Source organism: Euprymna scolopes, chromosome 14, assembly GCF_053919585.1.
Source record: "Euprymna scolopes isolate OS-2025 chromosome 14, ASM5391958v1, whole genome shotgun sequence".
Taxonomy (NCBI): Eukaryota; Metazoa; Mollusca; class Cephalopoda; order Sepiida; family Sepiolidae; genus Euprymna; species Euprymna scolopes.
In genome coordinates this window covers 48,770,029-48,792,715 of record NC_136495.1, presented here as the reverse complement: position 1 = coordinate 48,792,715, position 22,687 = coordinate 48,770,029, and the positions used below count along the sequence as shown (strand labels likewise).

The following is a 22,687-nucleotide window of genomic DNA, read 5'->3' as shown; positions in this document are numbered from 1 at the left end:
CCATCGAGGAATACAACCTGGTCGTGGATGTGACGCTAGTACAGTCCTGTCAGAATCGCGCGGATCAGCTGACAAGAGTGCCACGCCATTGGCTGAACCTGCCAAAAGAAATGGAAGAACCGGCACCTGTGAACTGCGCCGCGGTGGGGCATCGATTCAAACCAGACCATGTTGCTGACATTCATTGCCACTTCGTTAGACTGATCGACCCCTGTGTGTCAAGGAAGGAGGTAGAATCAGTGGTGAGGAGTTGTGAAACCTGCAGATCGATCGATCCAGCGCTTGCCTGGTGGAAGAAGGGAAAACTGAGTGTAAAGAACATTGGGATAGGCTCGCGGTGAACGTGACCCACCACAACGGCGTGGACTTTTTGACGATGATTGACTGTGGACTGTCTAGGTTTGCATTGTGGCGGCCACTTCGCCGACAGGACACGGCCGCCGTTGTCCGGGAACTGGAAAGTGTCTTCCTTGAGCGTGGCTCTCCTTCCAAAATACTGACCGACAACGGCACTGCTTTTGCTAGCGGGCAGTTCAAGCAGTTCACAGACAGCTGGGATGTACGACTACGATTTCAGTGCGGCCATGTGCCTAGCAGGAACGGGATTGTGGAACGGAACCACCAGGCCATCAAGACCATTGCAGCTAAGAAGGGGTGTACAGTGCCTGAAGCACTATACTGGTACAACGTCACCCCTAAGGACGATGTCTCGCCCTCTACCGCGCCGGCTGAGGCGCTGCACCAGTACCATGTCAGGGTGAAAGGATTAGAGGCCAGCCCTCTACCCGAGCCAGAGGCGACACGAGATAGTATCAAAGTGGGAGACGTCGTCTGGGTTAAGAACCCCGCGGCAAATGCACCATGCGCTATGGAACCGGGCATATTACCGAGGTGATCAGCCCGCAAGTCATGCTGATTGATGGGGTGCCCTGACACGTCAGGGACCTGCGATCGGCATCACAGGCGCAGCCGCCGCTCGGTGACGAAAGTGAAACGAGTTCCACGACCAGTGAACCATCATTCTGGTATACGCCGGCTTCATCGGTCGACGACAGCACTGAAATTAGCAGCCTCCGGTTCACTGATCCCCAGACCGCGGACGGGAGCTCAACTGAAGACGAGGCTCCCTGTCTGCCCCTCCGTAGAAGCACCCGAAGAAGGAGGTCGTCGCCTCCCTGCCTCCTCTGTGATAATGCTTACCGTTCAAACGACCTAGGTGTGCGTGTGTGCTTTGTCATCGCTGCAAAGCTAGGATAAGAAAAGAATTCCAAGATGGCGCCGACAGCGTTTTGTAATGGTATGATCTCGGAAACTCTCGCAAAATCTTGTGCATATATGCAAATCAGTTGGTCTTCGACAACTATAAATTCAGGTCATTTTGGAAGGCAAGGGGGAGGAAAGAACGGCCGGTTGGTAATTGTGTATGCTGGATGATGTTGGTGGCGTGTCACCTTGTCTGTGTGTGTACTGATCGAACCGCTTTCCTGTCCCTTGCACATTGGACTTTGAATTGGTTTACATTGGACTTGCACTTTGGACTTTGTTTAGATTGGACTGTAACTTCAATTTCTCCAATAACTTTCTATTAAGTTTGGATGGTCTCTTTTAAGAGTTTCTAATTTGGGAAAGGTATTTTGGGGATGAGCCGAAAAATTTTCAGCAAAAATGGTTTTTAGATTTACAATTAAATGTGAGAAAGCAAAAGACATGTTATCTGATAAAAACAAGCAAAATAATGAGTTCAAAGGCATGCATTCAAAGAGGAGATATTTTATATATATTTAAAAATGGAGGTTTACAGCAATAGGAAAAAACAGAATGTTCATCAATATTTTAGAGTTCTTGTAAACAAGGGGGATTCTTTAGCTGAGATACTGAACAAGTCAGAGTCGATAATCAAGGGCCATGCATTACACAGGTCTGAAAATCGTAATCAAAATTTCTCCAATCAATTATACAAATTATATTTCATTAAAAGTTATTAATAAGAGTAAATGTTCATTTATTTTCATATTAGAAAGAAAGTTCAATGACAAAAGTTGGGAATATTTCAACAAGTAAATTTATACACAATGGCAGACGATAATGAAAGAGTTAAATGGTGTATGTCTATGTGTTCGTTAATATTTGCATGAGTATGTTATTGCATGCATGAGTTGAGACATAGCAACAAGTCCAAGGTTCAATAGAGGTGTGTCGAGTGGACATGAATCCAGGGACTTTAGCGCAAATAGTTTCTTGAAGAAAAGTCTGGCCTTATATGGGGTCGAAGTAGGTCCAGAAAGGCCTTTTCAAATAAATTCAGAAGATCCTCTGATTGATCCAAAATATAGTTATTTGTTTTTATTAATTTAGATGGATGTCTGCGTGAATCTAGCTGCATATTTATTTGTCGCTAAATCTAAAATGATACCAACACATACTGCTCGGGGTTAGATGTGTCAGGACTGCCTTAAAGCTGGGAACAGTTTCTCAACTCTCTGTTTTGGGTTTGGGGAGCTTTCAGCACGGACTTGAATTCGTTCCATTCTGTATTTTCTCTTGCAACTCTTTGTAATTTACCTAGGCTTCAAAAGCATCGTTGGTAACAGTAGTAGCAATAGTGAACATTGAGAAAGAGAGAGAAAAAAATGGAAGTTGCTCCTTTGATGATAAACTTTCGTAAATTATTGTGTGTTACTGTGTGTTTGTTGTTTCTTTTTTTATTGTTGTTGTTGTTGTTTTCTTGCTTTTATTTTGGGCCTCATGGTCACAAAAAAAAAGAGAAAGCTTTTGTTTTGTTTGTGTTTAAGATACCTATTTACATACAAAAACGAAATGACGTCATGTAACCCTTTTATACCACCCCCTATTTTTTTCACATATGTGTGTCCAGTAAAGGGTTGACAAGTTTTTCAGTTTTTTTCTCGTGTGGTTATGTTACTGGTGTAATATTCAACATTTATTTTTTTTTTTTTAGATGCTTCTATATTATACAAACGAAAAAATATTGAATACCAAGTCAAAAAAAAAAAAAAAAAAAAAATGCCACCTACGTAATTGTCATGTCGCAAATAATAATACATCCAAAAATTACGGAAAATGATAAAGTAGAAAAATAATTATTAATCAAAAACTGTAAATTTTGTCCAACATTTTGAATTATGGTTGTCACGTGATTTAAGCAGCAGAACTTAATTATCTCCCCTATCAACTTATCTCTTTTTTTTTTCTTTTAGTAAGCGCAATATAGTAATTTTGCTTCCTTACACAAATTTCTCTTTTCATTAAAAATTATTTTTCTACCTTATCTTTTTTCTTACGTTTTGGATATGTTAGTATTTTGAACCTGAAAACTACATAGGTACCATTTGTTTCACATGAAATTCCATTTTTTTCTTCGTTTGTATCATATACTAGGTTGATGCAAAAATAATGTCATTTTTGACATTCAACTATGTCAAAAGTCAATATTATTTTTGCACCAACCTAATAGAAACGCTGTTTTCTTTTGAGACGGTATCCGAATTTTGTACTATTGAAAACAGTGAGTGTTTTTGTTCTCCATTTGTGTTAAATATGTTTGTTGTTGAGGGTAAAATGGAAACTGTCAAATTGATGTGAAAGTGGCGTTCCTTTTCACTGAATTGGTGTATTCAACATTTTTTTATCAAAAAAAAATCTTTTTTTTAGTGTGCATTGGCTAAAATCAAATTCATGGTTAGATGATAACAATTCAAATATGATTCCTTAATTAATAATTCAGTCAGGCGATGATGCTTCCGCTAAAGAATAGGGTGCTTTTCTTGATATGGATGAGTATCAGCGCTCTGAATATATCGAATTTAACACACAAACGATCCAGATCGAGCAACTCTTGGAAGAATTGTTTTCCTGGTCCTTGCTTTAAAATATTGTAGTTCTTCAAGGAACTCTTTCCTTTGCATCACTGTCAATAGTAGTTGTTTAACTCTACAAGTAGTATCAATCTGCTGGCATTTCAGTTTGTTAATGAATATTAAGACTCTTTGAAAAATATTAATCACTTTCGTCCAGTGACGAAAAGTTGGATATCTCTAAAGGTAAAGCATTCCTGTCGGTTGAAGAATGATCAATAAAAATGCAAAAAATAATTCTTTTATTAGTGTTTTCGAGAAAAGGAAGCGGGCAATCAGTCCACCAATGTTGGTCTGACATATCTAATCAGGGTCGTAAATCTACAAACTAAAAAACTGTCTGAATTTTACTTCTAGCAAGCAAGTCTATAAGATTCTCTGTAGTAGGAACATACTTGATTAGGAGGGAGATTCCAAGTTCATCCTTTATTTTTTCCACCATTCTTTTAATGTCTGTAATACGGTTCTCAATAAAATATTACTTTTAGCCGATTTCCCATTCAGGGCCCAAGACAAACCCACTTGAGCATCATTGAGTAATAACTTTAATGCCAAGGTAAACGGATATCAGCTCTAATGTGGATAGGGATTTCCTTTTGTGAGAGGACGCTATGTTTGCCTTTGCAAAAAATCAGAAAGTATTCATTCTTTTGCTTAGCATACAGTGAAAAGCTGTAAGCTGCCTGAGAAGCATCGCTAAGCACATAAGACTTCAGTAGGAACATTGTTTTTCATAGCCTTTATAAGAAACTCATTCCACTCCTTTGCCAATGACCCCCCCACACACACACCATATTATCACTAACTCTTTCTGTGGTTTTCTGATACCAGGATAAAGTATTTTTCCAGAGTTCACTAATAAAAAAATTTTTTACCTTGAATAGTAATAGAGAGGTACAATGACGGAGGATCATAAAAGTTGAGATAATATACTCCACTTAGTGCTAACTTCAGGATCTATTACTGCAGGCGCAAGGCTCACAGAATCCTTTTGTGGGGAATACCGATATTCCAAACTTTCTAGGAAGAGGAAAGGAAGAACCCCCATCCTCTACCATCTCTTCCTGCAAGCTCTGATTATTTTAGTTGCAGGATTGTAAGTCAAACCCAGCTTCCTTCAACCTTCCATGTACTGAATGGTAAATTGAACAGAGTGACTTGAAATTTCTGTTGATCTTGACCATATTATAAACATAAAAATTGTTGCAAAGTACAGATGATGTTTCATCATAATCGTATTATTCAGCATAATGTTAGAGAATGGATCGAAAGATAAAGAGGGAGGTGAGTAAATTATATTGTAGACACGTTGACCGGAAATGAGGGTCAACTGATCGGATGTGTGTGAGTCACGTGATCAGGTTAGCTGAATCGGAGAGATTGGGTTTTGACATAGAAGGCGATGGAGGGCTTAACAGTCGTCTCCTCCCCTTCACTGGGGGGGGGCGCTGAAGTGTGTGGAAATAAGACCTAGAAGTAAACCACGCAAGCCAGAGATTCACTTTCCATCCTTCTGCGAGACATCTGGAAAAGTGAATAAAAACTATAAAACCAATTCCTTGTCTTGGAGTGAAATGAATCTTCGTCCAAAACAGGTACCCGTCTCCCCTCCAAGACACGAGATGATTCCAGATAGACCAACATCCATGACGCAGAAGGTATGTCCAAAAATACATGCACACACACACACACACAACGGCATATGAACATATCATTTAATAGAAAGAACAACTAGACGATCACACAACTTTTCCCCTTATTAGATAACACAACAATAATACTTGAGTATAAAACTCAAAGTGAAGGGACTTCATTAAAGCCAAAGATAATAATAACTCTATTTGTAAAAAAACAAAACAAAAAAAAAACATGATGAGAGAAGGTTATTCCATTATATCTCCCTTTACGAAAGAACTTGAAGTTGGACTCTACGTGATTAATTCACATGATTTTTGGTGTACGATACTTTCTTTCCATCATGAGTACATACATCGGGTTTGTATTACTGTACACATAGATTCGAAAAAGTTGTCAAAAAACAAATATAGAACAAATAAATGTTATCAAAGGCAAGATAAGTTACTTTTCTACCTAACTGGATATAATTCACGTGTTTTTATTCAGTGTAACATGTTTATTCAGCTCGAAAAACATGCAATGTTTACCGATGTATTGGAAAATTCAAAATGGCAGCCGACTGTCTCTCGGAGAGGGTACGTTTGGGAAAAGGTATTATAAATAATAAACTAGACAAAATACTGCACTAAATTTCAGACGAAACCTTTTATTTAATCTATGAGATAGTACGCTCCCATTTTGTTAGTCATAACTGGATAGAAGTCTTAAGTAATTCACAATTGTATTTTTAAGTGGCACACGTACTGAGGACTGAACCTTTAACAAGAAGAGTGTAACTTATGACTGAATTTTACCATGTACTTTATTCTGCAAGGACCCATGGCATCACGGATAAAGTACTTGGTAAAATTTAGTTATAAGTGACACTCTTCTGAAGATTGAAAGTTCAAGCCTCAGTGTGGGTTACATTCAAAAATACAATTGGTAATGACTTCTACCCAGTCATGGCTGACAGAACGAGAGCATGCGACCTCCATGGATTAAATAAAAAGGTTCTATGCAGATTCCCAAGAAATATTGCTGAGTTTGACAAGATACACCTGAAGAAAGTTGGAGGTTACATCGACCGAAAATAATACTCAAAATAAAAAACAGGAGTCTGAAGAATCCAAATAATACGAATCGACTGGTCTGAAGTTACTCTTAATTATATTCTTAGTATCGCCTGTACTGAGAATTGAACCTTCGACCTTCAGAAAAGTGTTATTTAGAGCTGATTATTAGTTAGCACTTTTGTCCGTTGCACCATAGGTCCATGTGATCCAAGTTTTACAAGATGCACCTAAAGAAAATTAAAGTTTACAATTCTTCTAGACTGTTACCAAGCTAATATCGCCGATCATGATGGCTGATCTATAAAATAAAATAAGCTAAGACATCACAAAACTACAAAATAATTGAAAAGGATTAGAGATAAAATCTCTAGTGTTATTTTCCTACCGGGAAAAATCGTCATAGTTACGTTGTTTGCTAAGCACTCCTCTTTCTTCATATTCTATCCGCTTTTACTAAGTATCAACATTCTTCTGTTGGTCAAATCTAAATGTTATTATTGATTACATCTTCCGTTTATTTCTCCACTCCCCCGGACGATTTTTAATGTGGAAAATCCAGCATCTCCTTTGCAGAAGAACGCCACCTACCCTAAAATATCCTCATCAGTAAAAAAAAAAAAAAAATATTTGTAGGAAACTGAGAAAATGGAAATATATATATAAATATATATAAAAATACTGTCATTAGCAATAATGCCAAGCTCTTTTTTTTATATAAGGGTTGGTTCTCAAAGGAATACCTAGCCTACCAATTCTTCCTTCCTTTTCCACCTAATTCCACCTAGGCACCTAATTAATTTCAATCTTCTTATTTCCAATACTGATGTCATGCTTCTTAGCTTACCATACTACAACTCATTGTTTGTTAATCTATTTTTTCTGACTACAACAAAATATTGCTCTCAATATTCGAGTATAACTCTCATCCAACCGCTTTTCATCACACACAGTGAACAGCTATCTGTTATAGAATTATCTGTTCGTCGGATCTGGAGTTATTGGTCATTTTAAATTTACATTTATGTCTGCATCTGGCCATCAGTTCATCTCGTTTATTTAAGAGATTATTGTGTTCGTACTTCAGGATTCTTATTTTTTCCTCGAGGCATAAACTGCATCTCTGCTTAAAGCCATTTGGAACATCCGATATGACAGGCAGCGGATGGTCACTCTCTTCCTTCATTTTTTTCTTTCTTCTTCTCTTTCCCTTACGCACAGCCGTATTGTCAGTTTATTTCTTTCTCTCTATATTCGTATATTTCTCCCTCTTCTTCCTAGGTTAGTAAACGCGTGTCAAGTCATTTACGGGTAAGAACGTGCATATTTAGGTGTGTGTGTGTGTGTGTGTGTGTGTGTATGTATGTGTGTGTGCGTGTGTGTGTGTGTGTGTTGTTACGTCGGGTTACTGGACAGTCATTTAAGTGTCATAATGTTCTTGTTGTTTTTTAAAAAATCCCTCCCTTACTAACTTAATTCCCACCCTCTCTATAAAATGTATTAAGTGGATTGCTACTACAACCCCCTCTGGTTTTTGACGGTCGGGGCCCGATTCTTTTTCTTTCTTTATTTCCGTATCAAAAATGTAATTGTCTAATTTAGATGCTTGAAAATACCATAAGGTTGAAATAAATTATTGCATCGACAATTATGTAATTTCCGTGTTATATATATATATATTTCATCCCTCATATTTATGAAGCATTTTCTGGGTGCATGTATAATAGGTTGGTCGTCTGGTTTCAGGACAATATGATATTCACCCTCAAAATTACCTACACTGTCAAAACAGTCTGAGTATATATTTAACAGATCCTGTGCTGATCTTAGTGGAACTGGGGTTTCCTGGATTGCACATTGTAGGGCTACCAATTTAAGATCTCTGATCAAAGGTAGTCCCATGATAGTAGGTTCTTCTGTCGTCACAACAAAAAACTTAAGTGTTTTCCATTTTCCTTTTTTTGGGTACAATATTTTTATTGATCCGTATTGCATAATATGAGAACCATTATATGCTGTTAAGACAGTTAGTTTGTTGCTGTCCTGCTGGATGCCTGATGTTACGTTCTAGATATAATCTGCTCTACAAGTCGTTCCTCCATTTTCGAGGTGCCTTAGAATTTGCATTTCATTACTTGTAATTTGCACCTGGCTAGAAAGTCATTGAAATTCTTTGATTTCCGTTGTTTGTATTAATGCAAATAAAAAGGAACAATGTGGAATCCACTTGTGGTTTTAATATTTCTTCGAATTTTCATCAAATAACTTTTGGGGTTATTTCTGTCGCCTTTATTTTTTAATTATTTTTGTTATACCTTTTAAGAATTTCTTCTTCCGACTGTAACAGAATGTGGTCAATCTGTTTTTCTACGAGGATATTTTTAACTGAAAAATGAAGGTTACAACGCTGCTTAACCCCCCCCCCAAAAAAAACAAACAAAAACTGAATGCTTCCGTTAGATCTGGGGATGTCTAACACATAATTAGTTCGTTTATAACCATTGTTGTAGTATTTAATTGCCGGACGATAATAATAAATTCACAAGGTTTTTACTGTTTCTCATTTTTTATTTTTATTTACAAAATACAAAAAAAAAAAAAAAAAAATTTATTCACATCTGATTTTTTTTTTTTTAATTCCACATTCTTTGTTTATTTTTCCTGTGTATATTTATATGCAATGCGATGCCTCCGTTCAGTCTCAAGGGACAATAGACACCCCTGCACGTGTAATTGTGAGACAAGCGTTGCACAATCACCAACCACACCTCTTCTGAATCGGTACTACTTAGGTCCAGTGGCAAGAAGAGGCTCAAGACTGACTGGAAACTATTTTAGTACTGACCAGTCTCAATGTGGTTTATATATATATATATATATATATATATATATATATATATATATATATATATATATATATATATATATTTAGGTGTCATCTTTCACAGACTTTTTTAAAATCCTATTTGCTATTTGTTCCCACTATGAAATTATCATTTGTTACTTCGGAAGGAAGGACACTGAACATATGTTACAGCAAAAGCAGCCATAATGGCGACCTCTTATTTTATTTCCATATTGCACCCAAAGCAAAGGGTTCTTTTCGGAACTACCTTTTTTGGAGAGTTATCTAATTAGAGCTAATGGTGATACATTATCACAGGCGAGGTTACCAAGTTGACTAACACCGTCAATTTCCTATGACGTGTCATGACGTAGAATAAATAGCAATGGCTCAAGCAAGTTAATATGGATGATTGCCAACTTTTATCTGTTGTTGTCTTGAGTTGCTAATATTAATAAACTGGCTATTTTGCACGGATCGACTTTAATATTGTGCTTGACTCTGCACAAACGTTTATTCATTCAATCCAGGCAAGATCATTTACCAAGCCTCTTCATCATAAGAGTTTGCTTCAGACGCCCGAAAAAAAAAAAAAAAAGAACGTTGAAATACTGATAGCAAATGCCTTACACATTTCTCTGACATATTTACCAGGGTTTTGATCAACAATTGCTTTCAAACATTCATTGTCCAGAGTGCATGGCCGGGCTTTATTTTCATTAATTTTATGGAATTGTTTATACCGTCTTCATACTATCCAATCACACGTAAACCCTTCTCGTCAGGCTCTGTTCGTATAGTCAAATGTTTTGTTTATCTATCTATCTATCTATCTATCTATCTATCACATTTGAATGTAAGGTTGAAGTGCAGTGATTTTAAATGGTGTACATTGGGTAGACCTTGATTATTTATGGGGATGGCTCAACAAGAACTTGTTTACATTGGACTTGAAGGCTATTCAACTGTGAAGCAGGACAGTGGAACAGTGTTCCACAGGTGGACAGTCCTGAGAAAGAAGCTTTCTTCATAGAATCTGTGTTTAGATTTAGGCACTTAGATGCAGATAGAAAGAGGGAGATCATTATATATATATATATATATATATATATATATATATATATATATATATATATATATATATATATATTAGTGATGGGACGATGCCAAAATTTTTCCCGATTCCGATTCCGATTCCGTTCAAAATTTCCAATTCCGATCCGATTCCCGATTCCGATTCCGATTCTTGTAAAATTTATACATATTTTATTAGAGATTTTTTTTTGTTTGTTTTTTCGTAAATTTTCAAATTATTACATAAACCCCTGGTTAATGTCCGCGTATATTTTATCTCAAATGTTTGCCTTGTAATTGATTAAAAATTGTAACACAACAAAACATTTATTTTGATTTTAAAACAAAGCTATATTGTACCAGTTCGTATTTACTGTATAACATGCTACTTACATGAATAGTGGAAAATATTCGAAGATTGGTAGGCAAAATAAGAAAACGATGTAAGAACAATATATTTAACAACGCCACTTAGCAAAGCCACATCTCATTGTTACGAACGAATTTCTAAATAATAATATTACTATTATGAAAACCATTTTTAACGTGAGATTGCGTGAGCTTTCTGTGCTTTCTCTCGCAGCTAAATCCCTATTCCAAAATGAAATATTACTTTTATAGATTACGTGTTAGAACATTTTTTTAATTGGCGGAAAGAAAAGCGATCATTTAGAATTTAGAGTGTAAGATCAGTTTCGAATATAAATTTAACGTAAAATGATCATCATTTCTGGCCATCCTAATTCTTTATGGATATTAACTAAAGTGTTTCCCACTAAATTAAGTTCGGTTTGCAACATTGTAAAACCATGTGTAATCGCTTAAAAAGTAGACACCCTATCCCCAATAAGCGCACATAATTTAAAATTGGTAACACACTACAGCTCATGTTACGTTATATTTATTTGTGAAACTGACCGTCTATTTTAAATTCCTAATCGTTTTATATTAGTGTTGTGTCGATTAATCGGAATCGGGAATCGGATAAATCGGTAATTTTGGGGGTATCGGAATCGGTATTGGAATCGGAAAAATTTGTGCCTAATTTCCGATTCCCAAATCGATTCTTTTAATATTTTTAAAAAGTTCATTTTCAATTGTTTGTACCGATTATAAATATTTCTTTCTTTTAAACTATTAGTAAAACTAAAGAAGATCTAAACTTATTTTATATGCGTAAAATAAACAAAACAAAAATTGAAACTTTGCGAAAATTCGCTAGGTAACCTTTAGAAGAATGCAGTTTATTTTCAAAGTAGCGAAAGAATTGTCTAAAATTAAAGAAATATTTTGCCCAGAAAAATAATATCAAACATTATTGCTAATTAAATGAAAAGTAGAATATAAAAGTGTTGGGTTTTGTCGGTATGTTTGCTGCTCCCTCACTCGGCAATCGGTATTGACAAATATAACAAGCCGTGCATGCATGGTCCCTCTCTATGTGAGGAGGGGGGATCGAATAAAGTGATAAAAAAAGTGATACATAACTGATAAAAAAACAATTTTGAGTGAAAAAAAAAATTTCAAAAGTTTTCAGAAAAATGACTAAGTTCAACTTTTGCTCCACACCCAATATTAGCCCTAAAACCTCCAGGGCTTGTGACTCTGATTTTTCCCAGGGTCAGTGATACTTCCATCAGGTGTATATCAGGTATGCCCATGGTTTTGCCAAGTTTCAGAAAAATCTAATGAATGGATGAAAAGTTATTCTGAAAAATATGTCAATTTTGTCTATTTAGAGTCATTTTGAGGTATTTTTTTTACCTCTTTTGCCCCCATGGGGGAGCTGATTACTTGTAAAAATGGACAAACGGCTATGTTTTAGGCCTTAAGACATGTAAATTTGAGTTCAGCACCATAAAAAAACACTAAATAGAGATACATAATCACATTTTAGACAAATATGAAAAAAAGAGCCTAAAAAAGGGGTGGTTTTTAGTCCTAAAAGTTCCCGGGGGGCGCAAACCAGAGTTTTGCCAGGGTCAGCGATACTGAATTTACATTTGCAACAATTGCCTTCACATTTTGGACAAGTTTCAGTAAAATCTAATGGACGGGAAAAAAGTTATGGGGCCAAAAGTGTCATTTTTGCCATTTTGGGCATTTTTGACCCCTTTTCAGCCCCTGGGGGAGCAACGAGAGTTTTCTTTAAAAAAAAACTCGATGTTGTGCACATCTACGTATTGGAGTACAACTTGTGGCAAAATTTCAGAAAAAAGTAATGGACGGTTATCCGGGAATCATCCGGACGAACGGACGAACGGACGAACGCCACTGAAAACTATAGTCCCTCTCCGATAAATCGGGGGGGGGGGACCAACAAGGAATGGGCAAAATTGTGAAAAGGCTTGGCCTTTGATTTAATTTGAAATATGCTTCCAGTGTGATTTTCTTTGATTCTGCCGGTATTGTTTATGTTTATACTTAAGGATTGCTACGACGGCGCCAATGCCGTCTGAAGCCAAGGCCTCCGTGAGATTATATATATATATATATATATAATCACGGAGGCCTCGCTGAAGCCCGCCAATCTCACTCAAAAGTTGAGTTGAAAGTATTATGGGGTAATTAACACCTTCGATGCCGTTGGTTTCGACAACAATACTTTTTCACACCCACTTGCCAAATTTCTCAAGGAGTTTAATATGAAAAGATTTCAAACGAATAGAGTTTTATTTTATTTTCCTGGAGCCACATTGTCTGACACCGTCGCATTTTTCTGGGGTTTCGGAAAAGTTAAAAATATACATGAATATCTCACTATGAATTTATCAAAGTCTGGATAAAATAGATAAAGAGAAAACATTTAGAAATTTTTCAGATTGAAAAAGAAATTATATTTACATTTAAAAGTCCCCCCTCATTGAAATTCTACTTTTGGACGATATTTGTAAACCCACTAAAAACCAAATTATTTTTAGATCTAGGATGAAGCTCTAAACTGTCTTCACGTATTAAAAAAGGGTGCTTGTGCAGTTTACACTATGTTAAAAAACGAAAAATAAAAAAATATATATATTCTACGTACTCGTTATGGAATGAAGTTCTCATAAAAAAATCACGTAATTTCATCAAATAGTTTTTATTTTATGCCGTAAAAACGATTTGGGAAATTCGGAATCTTCCTAAAAAAAACTGCGATAATTAGTCAAGGGAGCGTAAAACAAAAACTATTTAATGAAATTACGTGATTTTGTTATGAGAACTTCATTCTATAACGAGTACGTAGATCTATAGAGTTTAGTTTTACTAATAGTTTAAAAGAAATAAATATTTATAATCGGTACAAGCAATTGAAAATTAACTTTTGAAAAATATTCAAAGAATCGATTTTGGAATCGGAAATTATACACAAATTTTTCCGATTCCGATGCCGATTCCGATTCCCCGAAAATTACCGATTTAACCGATTCCCGATTCCGATTCCGATTCATCGGCACAACACTAATATATATATATATATATATGTTATTTGTTTTTGTTTTTGCGATACGTTTTGAATGAATTCAAGGGGTCCCGATTTCGAATCTCACTAGATTCAGCCACTCTGATGAGTCGTAGATGACGAAACACGTGTCAGTGGATAATTATATTTTAAAGACAATATATATGTCGCTCCACATATGGGGGGTACCAAATTGGTTAAAGGGAAAATTATTCCCAATTCGCATTTGGTAAAAATGCACTTTCGTAAATAATTGAATTAATTCAAAACATATCGCTAAAACCAAAACAAATCAACATCTAAGTAAATCATGATATAGCCAAACAGTTGTGCAAGATGGACGAGTGGTTTAAGAGTTTAGGCTCATTACCGTGGAGTCCCGATTTCGAATTTCATTCAACCACTCTGATGAGTCATATGTGATGAAACACATGTCAGTGGATAATTATATTTTAATATAAAAATATATATAACTACTTTATTTACTCACATAAAATTAATATACGAAAGTATAAATTTATGCGTAAACTTTAAGTATTTACTTCAAAAGTGTTCAATACGTAGGTAGAGCTAGTTAGTAAGTTATAAAATATATATGGCGATTAAGCTACACTGAATATTCCGCGTTTCATCTACTATAGGATTCGTCAGGCTTATGCTTGAATTCTGTGGTTGCTTCTTGTTTTTATATATGTTGAGGATTTCTAGTTAGCCAATCAGCTTTCTAGTATCCACCGCGCCCCTTCCTATCAGCCAATGGGCATGCATTTTATCGAACAAAGGATCTGTTTTAGAACTAGGTTAGTGGTTTAAGGTAGACGTTTTCCTTCCTTTTTTTTATATATATATATATATATATATATATAAATATACCTATGTGTACACACACATGCACATATATATACATATATATATATATATATATATATATATACATATATGTGTGATCGTTTATGTATATTCATGTTTATTTAATTTATTTATTTGTTTGTTTTCTATTGTTATTGTTAGTTTTAAAGCTATTTTGTATCGCTATCCTAGAGTAAGTTTTATTTTGTGAACACAGTTGTTTGCTATTTTTCGTCTACAGTTTAATAGATTTTGAGGTTCTTTAAAGTACAGGATAGCAAATTTTTCATGGAGGCATAATTTACATGGGTCGTCTAAATGTCTGCACGTGGTAGCTTGTCTCATTATTTTCCATTCGACTACCGGCGAATGCCCGCTTTCTTTGAGCAATTTTTATTTAGCTGAAATTGTCTTTATAAAATATTACAGCCAATAATATTTTGAAAGACCAAGTATCACTGGGTTTCTACACCAGTAGATCTATTGGATAACTTTATTCCGAAGTGTGTATATATATATATATATATATATATATATATATATATATATACACACACACACGACGCTATATATAAAATTAAGTTTGTAAATTGAGAATAAAGCTATGAATTAACTGTGTGCATCATTCACAGACTTCTTGTTTGTTAGAATACTCTTATTGCTGTCTGAATTATGACAAGCCCGCTGACATGGCTTCATGAGTAACTTAATTCACTTCCATTCAAATGTTACTTTCTAATGGCAGAATGCTAGTCTGCAAAGCTATGATTGACTTTTTTGACTGAGTTTGAGCCCACAGTCAGCTGTAATTATCACTTCCTGCACCGATGATTGTGTAAGCATGAAATACAAGAGATTGGGGTTTAAAAAATTATATATATTTTAGAGTAGGGACGATTAATTGGAATCGAGAATCAGAAAAATCAGAACTTTTTAGGGTATTGGAATCGGAAAAATTTGTGCATATTTTCCGATGCCAAAACGATTCTTTTAATTAACTTGTTTTATTTGATTTTGTTAGAAACAAAATCTTCCACAGTTGGTAGTAATAATAAAATAATAAATATTTATTGACTTGAAACTATCAGTAAAAATAGCAACTTTATAGTTAAATATTTAGAGATTTATGAAGAATCGGAATCGGCAATTGTATCGGGATCAGAAATTTAGTGCAAAATCGGTGATTGCATCAGAATTGGGGGAAATATTGTAATCATCCCATCACTAATATATATACATATATTTATCTATATATTTTTATTAATACAAACAAATTTACATGGTCGTGACACTGGACATGCTAATGCTTCAGACACATGGTTGGTTAAAGATTTGAGGACTGGTTTCTTCTGTAGGAATCAACCATTTATTAAGTTGTCTGACGAGGACTTCTGGTTTTAACCAACCATTTGTCCGAAACATTAGCAAGTCTAGTGTCGCGATCATGTCAATTTTAGATTATTACACTAATTTTGGATTTTAATTTGAATCTACCTGTCAACAATATAATTCCTGATTCTTCTAATGTCATCATTTCATCTTCAAAATACTTAAGCCATACATATCTTTTCATATGTTTTTTTATTCCTTGATTTTTAATTTATCCTTTTATTTTTTTAAATTTTTTCCCTATTTTATCAACTCTTTGCACATTTTTTTTTTTTTTGCATTTAAGATTAGCTTCCATATAATAATTAATGCCAGTACCAGCAAAATCATAGCTTCACTATAATATTCATTTGCTAATATAGTTCCTCTTATGAGAAAAACGCATTTCTTTGAAACTCCCCAGATTAACGAAATTGCAATATATTTTATCGGAATATCTTGTCGAACAATAAATTCAGGTAAAATATAATTTACAGTCTTCAATCTGTATTCTTCTATAACAAGCTCTATTTCATATCTTCGTTGCATTGAGCTTTTTAATTGGGATTACTATATAAATATTAATATTTATATTTACTTCAAATTTACTGAAGCTGTTGGCTTAATGCTCTCTATCTTGGGTTGAGCATATTGGGAAGTGATAAACAAACTGCCATTAGTGTATTAAGCGATGCTCTTTGTGCAAACAAATGGAGCTTAGGCGTTTGGACAATGTTTGAACATTGTTAATTCACATGCCCATCATAGTAGCAGCTGCATAGCATGATAGAAGCGCCACCAACTGTCATCTACGCAGTCGAGTTTCAAACCTGGCTTGAGGTAGTTGCTTGTCTAGCCGCACTAATGAGCTGTGATAGAGTGAAACAGTACTGCATTTGGATGACTAGGGGTGTGAATTCCGTTATAGAGGCGTTGATTTAATTTGAATAAAATAAAATACACATCAGGTGCGTTTGAAGGACAAATCACAATGCAATATTATGAAAATAAACAAATATTTTACTTGTTTATTTTAATTTTGTGATATTGTATTGTGATTTGGTTTTCAAGCGCAGCTGATGCATATTGTATTTTATTCAAATTAAATCAACGCTTCTATAACGGAACTCTCACCCTTGACATTAATCTCAAGTAGCCAACGCACCGTTCTGACATTTCAAAATACAACCACTGAGAGACAATGCGCAGATCTTTACTAACTGACCTTTCTATCTCCAACTTTACAACAGGGCAAGAAAGAAGAAGACAAAAAGAAACACACAAAAGATGTACAAAATACTGAGGATGGAGTTTGACTCCGAAATGTATTTAAATTATAAATTTCAAACAAGTAAAATATTATAATATTGTGTTGTGATTTGGCTTTCAAGTGTACCTGCAGTGGCGTACCTATGTAAAATGGCGCCCATGGCAAAGTTTGAATGTGCGCCCCTTCTTAATAATTTATACCTTAGATATACCTAACCTACATAATATTATAATACAGGCACAATTTTAACGAAAGATAAACCATGAAATGAATGTTTTAATAAAGTAATTATATGGTTATTCTTGCTTTAAGAAATAAAATTCTAAATTATCCAAAAAGAAAGGACTACAACATACTTCATTTATTTTTATTATGAAGAAATTGAAGGATAACAAACATACCACAATAAACCTCAATAAATCCGGCCTTTTTTGTTTCAATAATAACATTCTAAAATAACACTTTTCGTGCCTTTATGGAAGCAAATTCGTCTATGATTTTATCAAAGTTAGTTTTCTCTAATTCTTCCCTTTCTATACTCATCAAAGCTAGATAACACAATCTGTCCTGACTCATTGAGGCTCGGAGACATGAAAAAATTAGTTTCAGTTTACTGAAACTTCGCTCGCAGCTTGCAATAGATACTGCCATTGTCAACATTATTTGCAAAGCAATTCGAAGATTGGGAAATACGCTCTCATCACCATATTCAACTATGAATGTCAGAAGGTCTTCAGGACGCGATAACTTTAAGTTGGCACGACTTGATATCAACATTTTGCAATCAATAATCTCCTCATATAATTGCTTGCCATCTATGTCTGAACTGTACACAGCTCCTAAATTTTCACACATAGACTCTAATTGTTCACAGTCAGATAAGTCAGGACCGTAACAAAGGCCTTGGACATCCAACAGAAAGCCAAATTTGGAATCGATGTCAAATAACCAGGAGAATCGATCATCCATCTCTTTGTGCAGGCGGTCTAGAGCTCCCTTCATGACTCGTTTCATTTCATCTGTTCTTGATAACCCGGCATCTCGTGCATTTTCACCAGCCATTCTTGTTTTTCCCCTTGTCCTTCTTTTGATTTCAACGTCCCATTTTTCACAAAGGTTCTTGCCATCTTCCAAGCATTCGTCAACTAAATTTTCTCTTGCATCATTGAAATGATCTCTTAGGCCTTTTATGTCTAGGGCAGCATTGTGAAAATTCATTGTCTTGTCTTGCAAACGCACGTTCGTAGACATTTTGTAAACATTGTTTTTAAAAAATAAAAAAATAATACTTCTATTATGTTTTAAACGACTGTAATAGTTTATTTTGGAAGTATATTTCATAAAGAAAATTGACAACCCACTTTGAAAACAGAAATTACGAGTTTTATATATTTTATTCGCAGTTTTTTGTTGGGGGTGTCAAAAATTCCGCCTAAAATTCTGATACACCTACCGGATCACGTGACTCTTCTGGCGGCCATGTTGTAAGCCCTAACGGTATTTTTGGAGATTACCGTTTATTTTTAGTCTAAGTAAGATTTAGGGTGATTTTCTATGAATATATGCAAAAATATTATAATATAAGTACCTGGATTTCAAATAATTCCACTTATTCATATAGGCGACCAGTTACTTCGCATCAATCTAGAGTCCAGATCGAGAATATTTACGTTTGTGTTTAATAAAAAGCAAACTATGGAGGACCAAACAGGCCAAAAAAAAACTTATTTTTCAGTGACGAAAATTTCAATGTATTATTAACGCTGAGGTACCAGATGGGTGACCATTTTGATGAGCTTGGTTTTTAATGTGTATGTGTGGGGGTAGGCTCCCAAAAATGGGAGGGGGGGGGGGGGTAAAGCAGAATAAAAATTAAAATTGACCCAGTTTAGAAAGATTTCTCCTTCATTGAACGAGGAAGAACTGTAGGATTTTTTGACTACATAAGCCACCTCGAGGCTGGCCAGTACCAGATGGGTGACCATTTTGATGAGTTTGGTTTTTAATGTGTATGTGTGTGGGGGGTCAGGCTCCCCCAAATGGGGGGGGGGAATTCAAAGCAGAATAAAAATTAAACTAAACTACATAAGCAACCCTGAGGCTAGCCAGTACCAGATGGGTGACCATTTTGATGAGTTTGGTTTTTATGTGTATGTGTGTGGGGGGTCAGGCTCCCCCAAATGGGGGGGGATGGAATTCAAAGCAGAATAAAAATTAAACTAAACTACATAAGCAACCCTGAGGCTAGCCAGTACCAGATGGGTGACCATTTTGATGAGTTTGCTTTTTAATGTGTACGCGTGTGGGGGGGGCTCAGGTTCCCCAAAATGGGGGGGGGGCTTCTTTCTGACAGGTTTTTCAAGAGATTCACGCATAATTCACAATTTTAAGTGTGATATTCAGTCATAACACACCCGAAAACCAATTTAAATCAACTTTAGAAAAACAAGTGTTCCGTTGGACAACATCGGCTATTTGACAAGAATTTATTCTAAGCTTCCTTTTGTGTAATTTTGACACTGCAAGTATACGGGCCATACTAAAATAATAACTTTATTTAGAATGCCATTCTTAACATGGGGGGTGTTCAACTATTCTACACTTTCACCTAAGGTTTACCCATTTTTTTACGGTGCGTATTTTTCGCAGTATAAAAAAAGTACTGTTTCTAGTTTAAAATTAATTTTTCACTATAAAGTTTCGTTTATGGCAGACGGACGAACAAATGTCCGCTATAGTTTCGGTAAAATAAAAATAAACACGTACCATCCATAATTTTGTCTCGCAATGAAAAGAGAAACGTCTCGTTTCTATGTGAGTGTACTGTTGACCAACATAAATTGTACTGATTCACGCTGGCTTGCACCGGTTTTGGCAGTCATGGAGATTCAACAAAATTATTTCAGCGCGTATGGTCCACCGTAGTCGAAAGGCGGCAAACGTTATCAAATGGGATCGAAAAACTGATGATATTTTTTAACACAAAGGGCACAATATTTATCGATTTTTTTTTGTATCGATTCTTCAAAGAATTCCCTGTTTAATAATAGTCATGCATTATTCGGCTCGCTAAAAAAAAATTATTAATTTATTTATCAAAGATTTTAAAATGGCTTTTTTCGTATAAATATTTAAAAAAATTATTTTTTTTTTTTTGCTTAACTTAAATTAATTATTTTACTTAATATATTCACCGAATTTCACACTCCAAAAGTCAAAAGCGGAATAATTAAACACAATCAAAGTTCTGATATTCAGACGTCAAAATAAGGTATGTAAACAAGTGTTTTTTTTTTTTTTTAATCTATAGTCCTGTCCCTGACAACAACGGAATATGTTTTGTTTAGTTTCAGATGATTATTTTAAGCATATTTGTTCCCACTTCAAAACAAGGAGGGGTTGTAAGCAAAAAAAAATATGTATATAATTATCGTTTATGAAAAATAAGTACACTGTTATAAAGTTCATTCTTCTCTTAATAATCGCTGAAAATTTCGTATTGATTGGATAATTACCTGATTTTTGGTAGATTTTTAAAAAGACGGTCCGTCAAAAAGTACTTGCCTGCCCCCCCCCCCAGTTTTGGCAGTGCCTATTAAAGCAATTAACAATTTTTTTTTCCAGATATTATTACTAATTAATATGCTCACGGTCACTTATATTCTATAGTAGCAGATGAATGGATGCAATGTAGCTTGATTTTTATTCCAGTGGAATCTTTAAGCCACATCTTGCAAAATAAATGAATAATTCTCAAAAATGCCCAGTATTTATTTCCGATAACAAATTTATTGGTGCTCATGCAGAATGCGGACCATGATATTTTTTGATAAGATCAAGTTTAATTTACAACATTTTTGTTTATTTAATTGTTAGGTGGAAGAAGAAAAGTTATAAAATGTCATCTCCTCCTCAATAAAAAAAAATGAATTTCTAAATAACATTATTTCAGCACGGCTTATATTCTGCATACATACCAAATTTATTTTATTAACTATCCGAAAATACTTAAATAACTAAGAAATATTTTAAATTAAATTTACATGTGAATAAATTCTAAAAGAATTGATATATTTCTTTGTCAAGTTTTTCAATGTGTTCATGTGTAATCTTTTAAAATAAAATGTAGAATACCACTTTTGTTTATGAGAGAGAATTTTACTGAAAAGTTATTTTAAAATAAATAATAATAATAATAATAATAATAATAATAATAATGATAATAATAATAATAATAATAATAATAATAATAATAATAATAATAATAATAATAAGGGTTTGTATTACACCAGTACCGATTCGAAAAAGTTGTCAAAAAATATATATATAACAAATAAATGTTATCAAAGGCAAGATAAGTTACTTTTCTACCAAACCGGATATATTTTTTGTGTTTTTATTCAATGTAACATGTTTATTCAGCTCGAAAAACATGTAGTGTTTACCGATATATTGGAAAATTCAAAATGGCGCCCGACTCTCTCTTTACCACGTTAAGTTTGGGAAAAGGTGTTATAAATAATAAACTAGACAAAATACTGTTAGAAATTCGCTCGATATATGTTACCATGACATATAATCGGTGTTTTTTTTAAATAGTATTTTGTCTAGTTATTTTTTATAACACCTTTTCCCAAACTTACCTTGTTAAAGAGAGAATCGGGCGCCATTTTGAATTTTCCAATACATCGGTAAACACTGCATGTTTTTCGAGCTGAATAAACATGTTACATTGAATAAAAACACAAAAAATATATCCAGTTTGGTAGAAAAGTAACTTATCTTGCCTTTGATAACATTTATTTGTTATATATATATTTTTGACAACTTTTTCGAATCTATGTGTACAGTAATACAAACCCAAAATATCTACTTAAATTCTACATTTAGATTAAAATATAACTTACATTTTTATGGTGACTGACAAAATTTCAATCTTCTAGTCTGTATTTGTGGGTCTTGTCAGTTCCAAGACAAACTCAACTGGCAAAACGGTTTCAGTAAAATTAATTTTTATTGCTTTTTATCTTCACCCATCCCCCTGTTATATATTTAGAACTTGGTTTTACAAACCAGTAAACAGAGAGCAGCCTCAACCAATAAATAGCCAGCAGCTTAAAAACCAAAGTTAAGACCTTTTAGCACCTTCTTGTTAGATTTGTCAATGCTGAAGGACTGGATAGAAATCAAAAGGTCATGTTTTATGGTTGTTTTTTTTTTTCCTACACAGCTAAAATAAATCCACATCATATATTTGTTATTAGGTTTTAT

The 22,687-nt window shown here is 34.5% G+C and overlaps 2 protein-coding genes across 2 annotated transcripts; one reads left to right on the top strand and one right to left on the bottom strand.

Moving 5' to 3' along the window:
* Window positions 1–376: 376 nt before the first annotated feature.
* Window positions 377–895, top strand: LOC145292726 (uncharacterized). Its single transcript, XM_080138763.1, has one exon. The coding sequence runs from the start codon at window positions 377–379 to the stop codon at window positions 893–895; it is 519 nt and encodes a 172-aa protein (XP_079994889.1).
* A 16,971-nt stretch (window positions 896–17,866) lies between these two features.
* On the bottom strand, window positions 17,867–18,667 carry LOC145292725 (uncharacterized). The gene has a single exon (XM_080138762.1). It carries the CDS (start codon window positions 18,665–18,667, stop codon window positions 17,867–17,869), a length of 801 nt encoding a protein of 266 aa, XP_079994888.1.
* Between the last annotated feature and the right edge of the window lie 4,020 nt (window positions 18,668–22,687).

Bases quoted from the DNA above. Each gene is read 5' to 3' on its own strand.
- LOC145292726 (XM_080138763.1), top strand. From the start codon at position 377: ATGATTGACTGTGGACTGTCTAGGTTTGCATTGTGGCGGCCACTTCGC.
- LOC145292725 (XM_080138762.1), bottom strand. From the start codon at position 18,667: ATGTCTACGAACGTGCGTTTGCAAGACAAGACAATGAATTTTCACAAT.